The 13,581-nt window shown below is 40.5% G+C and overlaps 1 protein-coding gene across 2 annotated transcripts in view; it reads right to left on the reverse strand.

Moving 5' to 3' along the window:
- Window positions 1-241: 241 nt before the first annotated feature.
- LOC140229175 (homeobox protein Meis1-like) overlaps window positions 242-13,581 on the reverse strand; it is a 171,416-nt gene continuing 158,076 nt past the window's right edge. For both annotated transcript variants that reach the window (XM_072309451.1, XM_072309444.1), the window contains exons 11-12: window positions 3,483-3,679; window positions 242-439 (exon numbers count right to left, since the gene is read on the reverse strand). In XM_072309451.1, coding sequence (XP_072165552.1) covers window positions 3,534-3,679 — 146 coding nt within the window. In that variant the 3' untranslated portion in view covers window positions 242-439; window positions 3,483-3,533. The remainder of the gene's footprint in view (window positions 440-3,482; window positions 3,680-13,581) is intronic.

Here is a 13,581-nt window from a genome sequence, read left to right on the forward strand (position 1 = left end):
TCTGGTCCAAGCAAGTATTTTGCTCTCACTGCTAATAGAATGCATCTGTTCATGATTTTTTTTTTGTTTGCTTGCTTGTTTGTATATAGCATCTCTTAAGGTTCAATGTCTGGAGATATTCTTTATTTTAGGCTGACATATCGGGAGGGATCTTCAAACATTTTTCTTCTCCTTTTTTTTTTTTTTGGGGGGGGGGGGGGACATCCATAGGTGGGATGATGACTGCAGGTTGATTACGGGATGATCTAGCCAGTTGTGAGATGACCAGCAGTTAGATGGGTGCGTTGCTGTCAGGCATTGAGGGGTGGGGAGGCCCGTACGGCAAAAAGAGGTAGAGTTGAATCATGGAGCAGCTCCGCCCGTCAGTCAGCAGAGGCCTTGCCGATTCAGTAGACCCGGCCTCCGCATCCAATCGCCGGAGAACTGCTTGTGTGTGGCTCTGTAGATCCCCAGAGGAAGAGAGAGAGAGAAAAAAAAATAACACATTTGGTTAGATGGAAGAACTGGTATTCAAGACTATCATTCACAATCTGACTGAAACCCCCCCCCCCTCCAAAAAAAATAAAAATAAAAAAACCCTGTCCTTGTATCTTATTCAGGAAAAGAAAAAATCTTCATCAGAGAAAAGAAGCTTTGAAAAGTATGCATTCTTGTTAGAGTGGTGTCTGTAAAAATGTGAAAACAAAAACCCTCCGTGCATCAACAGTTGCTTCACCTTCTGATGCATAACCTTCTTTGCACTTAATTCTTCCAACCTCCCTTCAAAAAAAAAAAAAAAAGGTTAAGAAAAAAGAGGAGAGAATAAGGAAATCAAATCTCATGCCCTCAGAAGCTCCTGGTCTTCAACTTCTGCGTGGCGGATCAAATTTCGGCAGGAAATTTGAAGTTAAACGGCCCCAAAACAGAACAGATGATCACGTGAGGCAGTTGTCAGGAGAAACCGATGTTGACAGCTCGGCTGGATTATCTCCCGGCCACCTTTTTTGGAAGCGAATCTGCTCGGTGCTGGCAAAGGGGGTCACTACATGTCAATCCCAAACTGTACGTACTCTCAAAAGTGGTCGATGGCCGACTCACACCCTTGGAACAAGTAGCTGGGAGTTTTCCCCGATTATCTCTGCCAATGCCCGGCTGTGTCACGTAAATAAATCTACCGACCATCAATTTTAAAAACACCAGATATCCAAGGAAGACATATGTGAGGCTTCATCTTTCTAAAAATTCTTTCTTCTTCTCCTTTTTATTTTTTTTTCAAAGGGTTCGGCATAATCAAGGTGTTTTCTGTTAAAGAAAGAAAATCCTTGCATCATAACTTTATTCTCTTCATGCAACCTCAATGATTGATATATTGATATACCAAACTTTAAATTTGAACTGTGCATGTGGCTAAATCCATGATGTTGGACAACAGGAACCATATTCATACAGTCATTTTTTTTTTTAATTCGAACTCAGATTCGTTGGACATGTTATATTCTATGAACAAAGTGAAAAAGAAGCAATGTTATAATCAGTTCTTAAGAGGATGAATAGCATTTTCTCATAATTCTAGAGTCTTTCTTCACTTTTTTTTTTTTTTTTTGGGGGGGGGGGGGTTTACTACACAATTTGCGCAACTGAAATCAACTAAACATCTCAATCTGGACTCTTCTAGTTTATTCAGTCTTCTTTATAAAAGTGATGAGAGCTGACAACTCTAAGCCCATTCAACAGATTGCCACAGATATACCCAAGATGTCTTTCTTTTTTTTTCTGCCTCATCAGTCTCTTTATGGACAAACCCAGCTTTTGCCTCATGAATAACAGCAAAGTTGCACTAAATGATCATTATCTGTATCTGCCCCGCACAATTTTTTTTTGCGATATCACAGGAATAATTAAGTGGCAAATTAACAGAAAAATCTGAAAGAGAGGAGTGAAGCTATGACAAGCAACCCATGAAGTCGACTATCCCTGCCCCCGAGTATCACATGATGTTTACAGATATGATGGGAGCTGCGTGTGGAGGTGGCCACGGGGAATACTGCAGGAAATACCAATATGTGGGACTACACGGCAGTCTTTTGGGGTCGCGTGCGGAAGCCCGCCGGAAGTGTTGATATGTGCACGACTGGGGCAACCTTGACTTTGGAACAAGCGTAGTAGTTGGGACGCAGAGGAAGGAATCTTTTAAGGAAGCAGAAATGGAGCAAGACACTGAGAGATTGAAAGTTAAGGAGCGAGTAGGAGGGGTGGGGGGGGGGGGTTGGGGATGACAGGGACCAAGATAGATTTGTCTACAGAGATGGACAGTTATCTGTGCTATGGGACCTATTGAGAGCTAATTACAAACAGAATCTATAACAGCAAGGGCCAGGTGATGCTAGACAGCCGTTTCTGGGTTGCAAACTGATTTCTGGCAGATGCATATATGTCAGCCAACCTTTGACCCCTGATCCATTTCTAAGAGTGTCTGACTTCGTGATGGTGCACTTTCTCACGTGCTACTCTTGTAATCATCACGACGTTGACTCACACAGTCTGGTATCATTATCTATCGTAAGCAATCTACGAGCCAAATTGCAGTAACTTATAGCTTCCAGATGGGCAAAACTTAAAGAATATATAAGTCCAAAATAAACAAACAAATCTGATTTCTAATATGTCATAATGGTGCAACATTTGTAATTAAGACATGACATGTTGTGTTTTGTGTAATGAGCGTAATGAAATTCTTCCTCCGATACACAAATTGGGAAAACCCAACTGCCTTGGAGCAGAGTAAGGATATGTCTGCTAGGATCATATCTTGGTAACCATAGCTAATATCAAAGCAGCGGGCTAGGGGAACCCCTTTTTTGCCCCTTCCTCATCTCCTTACTCTTCCCTAATCATGTTGTCATGACAACAAACGGTAATGATTTGCTTTCTCCTGCCACCGACACAAATGCATGTGAAGATCTGTCTATGCAAATCATAAGTAGGCCTACTGTACCGTGCCGGGTATACACTACATACTTAGCGAGTCTTAATTTTTTTGCGAATCGGGACTTTGCAAGTGGTTAAATTTGCGATAGTGGAGTACAGTACTGAACAGAGAAATGTATGCGTGCATAGCAGGGCTGGCGGAACGTTTTCAAAAGTCTGGGGGCCCACTTCCAGGTTTCATGAGGTAACAAGCAAAAAAATAAAAATTAAAAAAAAAAAGGTCCTCAGCTCATCTCACCCTTCCATTTCCGGGTTTCTTTGTGTGGTATGTTGTAATATGGGATTAAAGTATCCTGCAAGTTAAAAAAAAAAAAAAATCCAGGGGGACTGATTTTTACATCAGGATGCGCAACACAAAAATTAAGATGGTTTTTTTTTTAATTTCCACACACACACACACACACACACATAGGCCCTACTGGTAAGAATTGACAGTTTTTGCATCATGTTGCAAAAATCGGTTTTCAAAAACTGTTAATTTCTGGTGTGTGTGATAACGGCCTTTTACCACTCACCATAAGATTCTAGTGTGTGCATCACTCGCTCTCCCCCTCTATCTAGTCTATTCAATACAGGTGCCTTGGGTCGCAGTCGTTAGACCCAGGAGGTCGTAGGTGGTGGTGCATTGGGGGGCCGGGCTGACCGTCCATCATGAAGCCGCCCATCGGCTGACCGTCAGGGCTGTAGGCCATCCCGCCGGACATTCCTGGAACTGACAGAAGGATATATGGTAGAAGAAAAGAAGGTGGAAAGAAGGAGAAAATTAGAGGACAATGCCAGCAATGGTTACTTGCATATTGTAGAAGGAAATTATAAAAGAAAAAATGTCCAAATTTGCAGAGTTTTCTTCTTCTATGAATTTAACATTATTGGAAATGCCTTCACAAGTAAATTTAAACTTTTTGCTGGAAAGTTTGAAATTGCTTATGCATGAAGACATTTCATTAAATGCTGAAGTTCATGACATGAATGGAAAAACTTTTAAAGACAAAGTAGACAGTTTTGAGTGACTGGATGATGGGCACAGGCACCTGGAACAAAATGGTCTGAAATACTACAATTCATTCAACTTTCCAAGAAATTGGGAGAGAGCATCTTTTGATGACAAATCTAGTTTTCACCATACCAAATGTTCTGATACAGACAAGATCTTTTTTTTTTTTTCAATTGTTAATTTTGAGAGTTTCAAAACAACAAAGGTCAAATGAAATGAAGAATATTCATTGTAATAAACTTTACAAGAGAACAATTACTACATGTCAAGCATTTCCAATAAACAAATTAAAAATGACCTCCTGTTCATGTAAAAAAACAAACAAAAAAAAAAACAAATGTGAAAAGGTTATCATTGGCCAATTTTTGTCCCCCTTGGTACTCGTTCAATGAAGCACTACACACATGTGGATCAGCAGCTGTCACTGAGCTGTAAAACTGCACCGTGTCCAAAGGTGCCACTACATTAGTGGTATAGCGCCATCTTTGGTCAAGCAGAGCCAATAAGTCAAAAGAGGAGGTACAGTCCATGTCTCTAGAATAACAACAGCAGCTAATAATAAAGATGAGGAAGATGAGGAAGATAATGAAGATGATGATGATGATGATGAAGATGATGATTGTAATAGTGATAACATCATTATCATCATTATTCTTGTCATCATCATTATTCTTGTCATCATCATCATGATCATCAGTACATTATCATCATCATCATCATCATTATCATCATCATCATCATCATCATCATCATCATCATTACCATAAATGTCCCACAAGACGTCAACGTCAAAAGTTGCCTTCTCTGGGTTACTTTGGTTTTTGAAATCAAACTGTTCACGGTAGCAAATCACTGGCAATGTTGCAGCTTGCAATATCAAACATTGGCACATGCTCACATCAAATATGATGTGAGCTTAATACCATGCCAGCTATGTTTGTTTTTGCCTTGTCCTGTACTCGCAAACCATGAACTGTGCTAATGACAGAAAGTAACATAGGCTTTCCTCTCTCCTATTAGGCATGGCTTGATGTTGGGCTGGAAATGAAGACATATTTCTTGTACCTAACTCCACCCCCAACCCCCCCCCCCCCCCCCATACACTACAGTGATTGATATTCTGAAAATGATAGCTACCGGGATCTGATATCTGTTCATTAACTCTAGAACATCGGAACATGGTAATAAAATTCTTAAATTAAGTGGGGAGAATTTTGACATTCATGCAAGTGTAAACTCTGCTCTAGAACATTGCTATGTTGTGTAGTCCAGATGGCAAGAAAATAAACCCAGGGCAATGGCACTGGCAGTGGCCCTGTGTAATTGCCAATTAGAAAAGCCTCCAAGACAAAAAAGACTACCATGGGCATAGCAGAGGGGTGTTAACTTTGCATGCTGCAAACAGCATTAAAGTCCTTCTGGCTCTCAAACTGCCAATGGTGGTGTAAACACGTAACTCCTGACTGCAGTAAATCATAACAGGGCCCAGAGTGAGAGGCGTGCGTGTCTGACTGCTTTTGTTGTGGTTTTTTGATGTCTTGAGGTCACTTTCATTTTGCTGAGCTTTTAAATGATAGACTCTTTAAAGGAAACCAAAACCCACAGAGCAACATGGATTGAGTGAAAGCAGCAACATTAGTAGAACACATCAGTGAAAGTCTGAGGAAAATCGGACAATCGATGCAAAAGTTATGAATTGTAAAATTTTGGTGTTGAAACCACAGGATAAGGAGACTACTTGAGTTTATGGCATCGTGTGTGGATAACAATATGAGAAAATGTAAAGAAAATTCCACATGCTTTCACTTTTCTGGTGTAATGAAAGAGCACTTGACTAAAGCAGGGGGAATAATTACTACCCTTAGCATATGTCAGGATCAAGTTGATGGAATGTGTAATTTTCATGAAAAATGAATTTTTGTGGAATTTTCTTTATATTCTCTTTATATTGTTGTCCACACATGATGTAATGAACTCTAGTAGTCTCCTTATCCAGTCATTACAATACCAAAACTTTAAAAATTTATAACTTTTGCATCGATTGTCTGATTTTCCTCAAACTTACTCACTGATGTGTTCTACTACTGTTGCTGCTTTCACTCAATGCACGTTGCTCTTTGGGTTTTGGTTTCCTTTAAACTAGACTCTTTAAAGGGACAACTTATGACACAAAATTTGCTGATCTGCGTGAGACATCATGCATGCTGTATATGTTGGTCACAATCAGGGAGAGACATGGGATATCCACACGCTGGACTTTATATCAAAATTATGCATGGATGCAGTTTACAAATAACAATATCCACAAGAAGGACTTGTAAAAACTGGCTGATCTTCCTACAGCATTGTCGTGCAAAGTATAACTCATACAGTGAGAGAGCATGAGAGAGTGTGCATGAGAGATATGTAGGTCTTCCTGTACCTTGTGTACTGCGTACAATCTTTATTAGTGTGTCAGCAATGTGAAATTTGCACAATGTATTGTACTTTCAGATTTTTTTTCTCTGTCCACCATGCTTGTGAAATCTATATGGCACAACATTCCTGTACATTTGTTCATCATGCAATTACTTTATATAATATGCATACATACATATTCTTAATTTGGCATTAATTCTCTGTCTCAACTCCTGTCCAAAGTCATGTAGTTCCTACTACACATCACTCTTGCCTTTATGGGAAGTCCACACAAAGATACCAAGAGTATGGTAGTATTAAACACACAGCCACGCACCCCTGAGGGGATCGTGTAAGTCAAACGCTGTGGAGCACACACCTGGTTCAGATTCAAAGAATTTCGAGGGTGACGTCTCAATCTCAACCCCCAAAGCCGATGCAATTCTTGAGGAAATCATTCAGCTAAGTCATAACCAACTTTTGGAAAAGTCTGATGATGCCACTGCTTTTTGTAATATCTACAAATTTGGTGAGGATGGGGGGGGGGGGGGAGGAGTGAGCGAGGAGTGAGTACTCCCTCCCCCTCCTCCCCCCCCCCCCATGTCATCTCTCCTCAAGACTTGTGTGTGACCTCCAAAATGATGGTAATTTGGGCAAACTTCTCAGGATGTTTAGAAGCTTATCTTGGAAACAATCCTTACTTGTATCCTTCCTGCAATTACAAGGAGATCAACTAGGAAAAAAAAAAATCTTTCACACGCTTCCAATCTAGTGCAAAATTCCCACAGCATGGGAGACGACTCTCACAATCCCTCTTCTATGGAACATAATCCAGGTTTCTTCTCATACTCATTTTTTTCTCTTCTTGCTCTTAATAAGGGGAAAAAATCTGTGATATGTAAAGATGTTTACTGTCTGGTGGGAATTTTTGAAATATTTCCATCAACCCTCCAAGTAAAATAATCAGGGCAACCTTTGGGCTGAGCCAAAACTATCAAACTGCTCCTATTTGACCTGACCTCGCGTGACCCTAGGTGACCCCCTGTGACCCCTCGGAACATTATCATGGCCTGTATCCAGGCATAATGGGGATAGAAACTAAGGCTGCTCTGGAGACAAGGCTGAGCGGTAATACTTAGAAGGAAAGTAAGTTATATGACTGCGCCACTAGGAAGTCTGGCACAACTGTACAGTGGGACGGGCAAATGGAGAAAGTCAAATTTATGCTTTCTCTTTCATTTCTCTATATTACTCTTCCCCCCCCCCCCCAAGGAAAAAAATCTCGGTTAGGCAAGTCTGTATCATTTCCCTGGCCAATATCCCCCCTCCCTGCATTTCAATTTTGCTCCCACATGACAGAAAGGAACGAAATAAGATGAGACTCGATGCTGCCATGGGAACACCAGAAGATGCATTCCCCCATCCCCTATACATTTTCTCAGAAAAAAGACAACAACAAACAAACAAACAAACAAACAAACAAAGAAGCAAGCAAACAAAAAAGAAAACCCCATCCGCCAGTCTGATTTGATTACACCCATGTTGGCTGACAGACAGCTATAATTTACTACATGCTAAATTTGGAGACAAACAAACTTCCCAAAATGCTGGGTTTTACTCTCAAGAAAAATCTGGTGGTGATCTTGCTTTAGATTTGGAGATTCCTTATAGCTCTTCATCACAAGATAGTAAAAACTATGCTTTTTGTTTTCGTTCCATAAGAATATATATAAACATAGCGTACATGCATAGGCCTACATTCTAGTCTAATTGCATATTTTTTTATCTCCACTAAAACATCTATAATACAAGATATAAGGTACTTAATCAACTGGGATGAATGATTTGTTATGATCATAATTATGTGGAGAATAAGACATTCTGATCGCTGTAAGTATCTAACAGCTACAACATTCTGCCACAGCCCATATGAATTTAGGAATAATTGACAACATTTGTGTTTTTTATTACTTTTCCTAGCACAATTTTTCCCTTCAGGAATATTCCTTTTATTTGACACTGACCAATCATCACTGATAATAGATTTGCAAGTTCTGTTTACACTGTACATTCTGTTGTCTTTAATGTTGAAAAATATTAATGATAATTATTATTTTGTATTAAGATGATGAACTGTGCGAGAATAGAACCAAACAAACAATCTTTTTCTCAAGACTCTCTCTCTCTTTCTCTTTGTCCTTCTGTATGCCTGCATTTATATACCAACTCAGTTACATATGGTACGCAAAGAAAGAGACAACAACAAACACTACACACACACACACACACACACACACACACACACACACACACACAAATATACACACATTTCTTGAACCCGTTGATGTCATCGGACAATTTGCAGCGCCCGCAGTTTGACATGACTGTCGGATCTGTGCCTGGTGGGGGCAGCGTCAGCCAGTGGACGAGTGGGTCCAAGCACGGATGTCACGAAAAGATGAATGTCTCCACCTCTAATTACCGCATCCAATAAAATTAAACCCCATCCAAGGACATCCATCCCATCTATGATATAGAGAGTCCAACCTAGCTACTGATCTCGTGCGTGTGCTGGGGCTAACGACTCAGTCACCCCCGAGTTCGGGAGGGGAAAATTCAGAGGGGCGGAAGTCTGGCAGAAAGTTTTAAAACTCGCTCCACCCCATCTTCTACTAATCCGAGACTCTCCCATCTCTGTTTCTCTTCATCCTTTCAGGATGCTGCTCCCTGTCTCTGGGCCATCACCATTTCTCCAGTCTGTTTCTGTCTGTCTGTCTATCAGTCTGACTGTCTGTCTGTCTGTTTTTATCTCTTCATCATTATACCATTGAAGTCTACGGCTTACACAAATTCCCTCTCTGTTTTCCGCCGTGCCACTTTTCTTGATTATCCCTTCAATTCTGAGTATCCCCTTCTGGCGACAACTACGACTGACATGATGGTAGCAGTCCCAATGTCATTCTATAAGCCATATCTAATACCACATTGCCTAACAAAATGTTAATGATTGCATAACAAGACTCTTTTGCAATCCCTTGAATCACTGTCACACCAGCCTTATCACGACAGAAATCTTACTTGTAGTCCATATTTCAGTAAAGAATACTTAATGAAATCTGAGACAATAATTGACATCAAGAATTAAAAAAAAATGAATGATAATTACTCGCACAAAAAAAAAAAACATTTTGGGGAAAAATGAATGAGAAGAGAGAAGAGAAGAATAGGCCAAAATAATCCAGTCAAATTGCAAGTCATTATTTTTTGGGCCTTCCTCTTTTAACCCACTGAGGATGGGCTGCTTCTGCTACAACACGCATTTCCCATAGACACCTGCCCCAGTTCAATGGGTTAAAGGCCCTGTCACACAAAATCCAAGCTAAGCATTAATAATTTAAAACACCTGACACTCCCTCTTCCTTCACGTCGTCAAATAAGTTTGTTACCGTCTGACTCCTCAGCTCGCAGATAACTTTATTCCTGGTTAACCCGGCCAAGACAAGTATTCCTACATGTTCTTTCCTCAGTTTTCCCTATCGCAGAGGAAATGGTGAGGGAACAAATGTCTGGTGAGCTCTTTTGCTTCAAAAGGACACACTTATTCTCCAGTAATGTGTATTTCAACACAGTACAAAGACCCGAATAGGCCCCCTTTCTGGACGAATTGGCAGAGCACAATGAAAAGGAATAATCGCCGACATTAGACTGATTCTTGCGAGAGCCGATTATCCTCTCATCTTTTTGCCAGCAAAGATGGTGGTGAATAAAAGTAGGAGGAGGAGGAGGGAGATGAGAAGGAGACAGAGGAGGAGGAGGAGGAGGAGGAGGAGGAGAAGAGGAGGAAACATCACGATGAGTAAAAGACGAAGAACAGTAATGGCTTCGAAAATTCCCTGTTGAGCTAGTCCTAACAGTCTTACCAGAGGATTATTAGGGAAAAACATTCTGTTGATACAATTGATAAAACTGAGATGCCTCACACTATATTATGATGATCTATGTTAAAAAGAGAAAAAAAGATATCTTGCCGATTAGGAACTGCCCAGACCATCAGATCCGGGTCACGGCTAATATGCTAGTAGGAGACAAGGATTGTTTTCGGTGAAGAGCATCTAAATATCGCTTGTTTGGATAGCCTTATCAAGTTCAACGCTGGGATATCTGAAGGAATTTTCTGGCAATGGTTTCAGGATGTCAATCTCGCAGATACAAATGAGTGACCCCAGGATGGAGTCGACCCTTTTTTCTTCCCTCCCCAACGATATTTTCTTTACCCACTGGGCCAAGAACACTAAAAATCTCTATCTAAGCACATTACCCTCACTGGAGTTTATGCTGCAGAGCTCTAGCACATCTATCAAACTGTTTTTTTCCTTGAGCTTCCCTGCCTCAATAATGGTGTAGATCAATTACCCATATCCTTTTTTTTCTCTCTCTCTCTCTTCTTTTGAATTGTGATACCTTCCTTCACATGAGATGCTTTGAGAGCTCTAACCATGGGTGAATCTTGAACGACATCAGACTGTCGAGAAATCTCGATCTAATCTTATTCTGTCAAGCCCTATTCTCGCTCAGTGGATCCATCTGTTCTATTCCGAACAATGTATGAGAATCACATCAATTAAACTCTAATCCATTTTCAGATTGTATCACCACATTAATGGAAAGAGGACGTCACAAGCCTCAACGGCAATGAATTTGCCATGCTCAAAAGACAGACTGTGGTTCTTTTTGTTTTCTTATCAAATCATATGTCCTTTATGACTGCTTTTTTTTTTTTGCCAACCATACCACCCCCCCCCAAAAAAAAAAACAAAAAAACACCTCAAAACATATTCCCTTTGCCCAACTCACTAGTGAAAGAGCTTAAAAACACAGATATCATATTTTGTCTAGCCAGACCACATAGCATGTAATCAGTGGTAATATGTGCCACCCTGGCACCGGCCTTTGTACACCGGATTAGCACCGGCAGTACCTGCACCAAACAACTTCTGCCCCCCTCCCGGCAGAAAATTGGAACCAGGTGCCCCTTTCATTGACAGAGTTGGTTTGGCCGCTCTCTAAAACTGTAAAACTGCCTGGGAAGAGACAGTTTACCTACAATTGAACTTGGATGATTTTTTAAAGGTCTTTTTTCCCCTTGGCCTGACCTCTAAGCATGCATTTAATACAAACTTGCTTAAAAATAAGAACAAACTTTTTAAAAATAAAATAACATCAATAAAATCAACCTCATTTGAGATGTGGCTTAGAAACATTGACACAAGCATATAAAGGGGGAGGGAATAATTGCATATAATTCTATATCTTATGCTAAAACTCCATATTCCTAGATCACTCACCACTGCACAAGAAAACTCAATTTATATGCACACAGGAAACCTTGGAATAGTCTATAGCCTAAGTAATAACCTAATAGATGCACCCAGTGTCTGCAGTTTTGAAATAAGTCTGGACAATCTTTGGAAATTTGTACAGACCAGTCAAGTTTTTCATTTGACCTTGTTCCACTTGGCCATGATCCAGCCAACTTAAGATGTTGACAGAATCTGGAGTTGAATACAGAGGCTGAAACTCTTTTTCAGGAACATCCATAGGTATCAATAGGTATAGGCGCATGTATGAGAGTGACATGGATATGGACATCGCAGAGGATCTTAAGTTGTGAAGTCCCGTCCGTGGCGGACAGATGTTAAGATTGATGGCTTTCTCTAAAAGCCAAATGTTATCTCAGTTCTGTGCGAATTGAATTCATGAGCAAAAACAGGCAAACTGGGAGAGTGTGTATTTGTGTGTGTGTGTGTGTTGGGGTGGGTGTGGGGAAGGGGTATGGGAGCCCTGTATATATCAATATTCATGTTTGCCGTATATCTGCATCATAGATATATTGACCAAAAAAAAAAAAATCTGCATTAAGCAGCTGTTATCATTGACATTTGTATTGACAGATTGTGCTCTGGGGGTGAGAAAAGAAGTTGTGTAGTGTGCGTGCTTGTGACATTCACACTTTTCTGTCGCAGCGTTGCAAATACTTCTGTTAATTGACCAGTCGCTGACTCCATATGTGATATTTGAACACATTGATCAAATTCCAGGCTACTCCTAACATTTGCAGATTTGTTTCTCTCTCTCTGAAAAAAAAAAATGGAATTAACAGTCTTCACTGTGTTCCTGGCACAATGTGAGAGAGAAATGGAGTACCTCTTGTTCTTCTAGATAAAAGTTTGTAATCAAATAGCCAAGTATCGATGGAAAGAGAGAGAGAGTGTGTGTGTGTGAGAAGGAGAGGAAAAAAAAAAGAGTGGGGGAAAAATGCAATAAGGGGCATTGATTGATGGTTTTCATCATACAAGTGAAAATTTTGCCTCCAGATTTGGATAGAATGGCGCTGGAAATTGACCCCCTGACACAGGCTCATCCGTTATGCCATTCACGAAAAGTGACAACTTCGTCATATTTGCCTCCAAAGTACAGACTCGGGCCTGAGTTCTTGACTGTCGTCCGCTCACTGACGGCGACAATGCCACTGCATTAAAGTAAAGGCTATATACACCTATTCTCTTGTGTGTGCCAGTTACTAGAGGCCCAATTACAAGGATTCAAGAGTCTTGAGTTTTCTCTATTTATTTGACCTCCTTTCATACCAAACTGTCCTCCCCCCCCAAAAAAAAAAAAACACCAAAAAACAAAACCAAACTCTCCTTTCATTAACAACATATACTTTATATCTGGATTTCAGAGTTGTATTTCTCCAAAGGATATGCAGTGGCCAACAATTCTTCTTAGTCTATCTTAATCCATTCTTTTCTTTTCCTTGGCCATATGATGTGGATATCCCCAAGTGCTCTGCATGTCCTCTGTGTGTGTGTGTGTGTGTGTGTGTGTGTATGAGCAAAAGCAGGAATCTACTTTGCTTTTTATTGCAAATATGACCTTTCCATTTCATTTCTTAAAGACATGGGATCTATTTCCACCATTCTTGTTTGCCACCGGGAACTTCATTTTCAGAATCGGGACTGGCTGGCCGACAGGACCGTACCCTAGGCCATGCGCTTTTCTCCCGAGCCGGCTGCTGCCACCCTTGTGGATGGCACACAAATGTTAATAGAGAGAGGCTATCCAACCAGCTGCAGAAAGAGAGCTTAATGCCTCGTCAAAGTAAGAGAATAAAAAAAAACCAACAATAATAATTCCTGCTCTGCAGAGAAATCACGAAGTCA

Source organism: Diadema setosum, chromosome 1, assembly GCF_964275005.1.
Source record: "Diadema setosum chromosome 1, eeDiaSeto1, whole genome shotgun sequence".
Classification (NCBI taxonomy): Eukaryota; Metazoa; Echinodermata; class Echinoidea; order Diadematoida; family Diadematidae; genus Diadema; species Diadema setosum.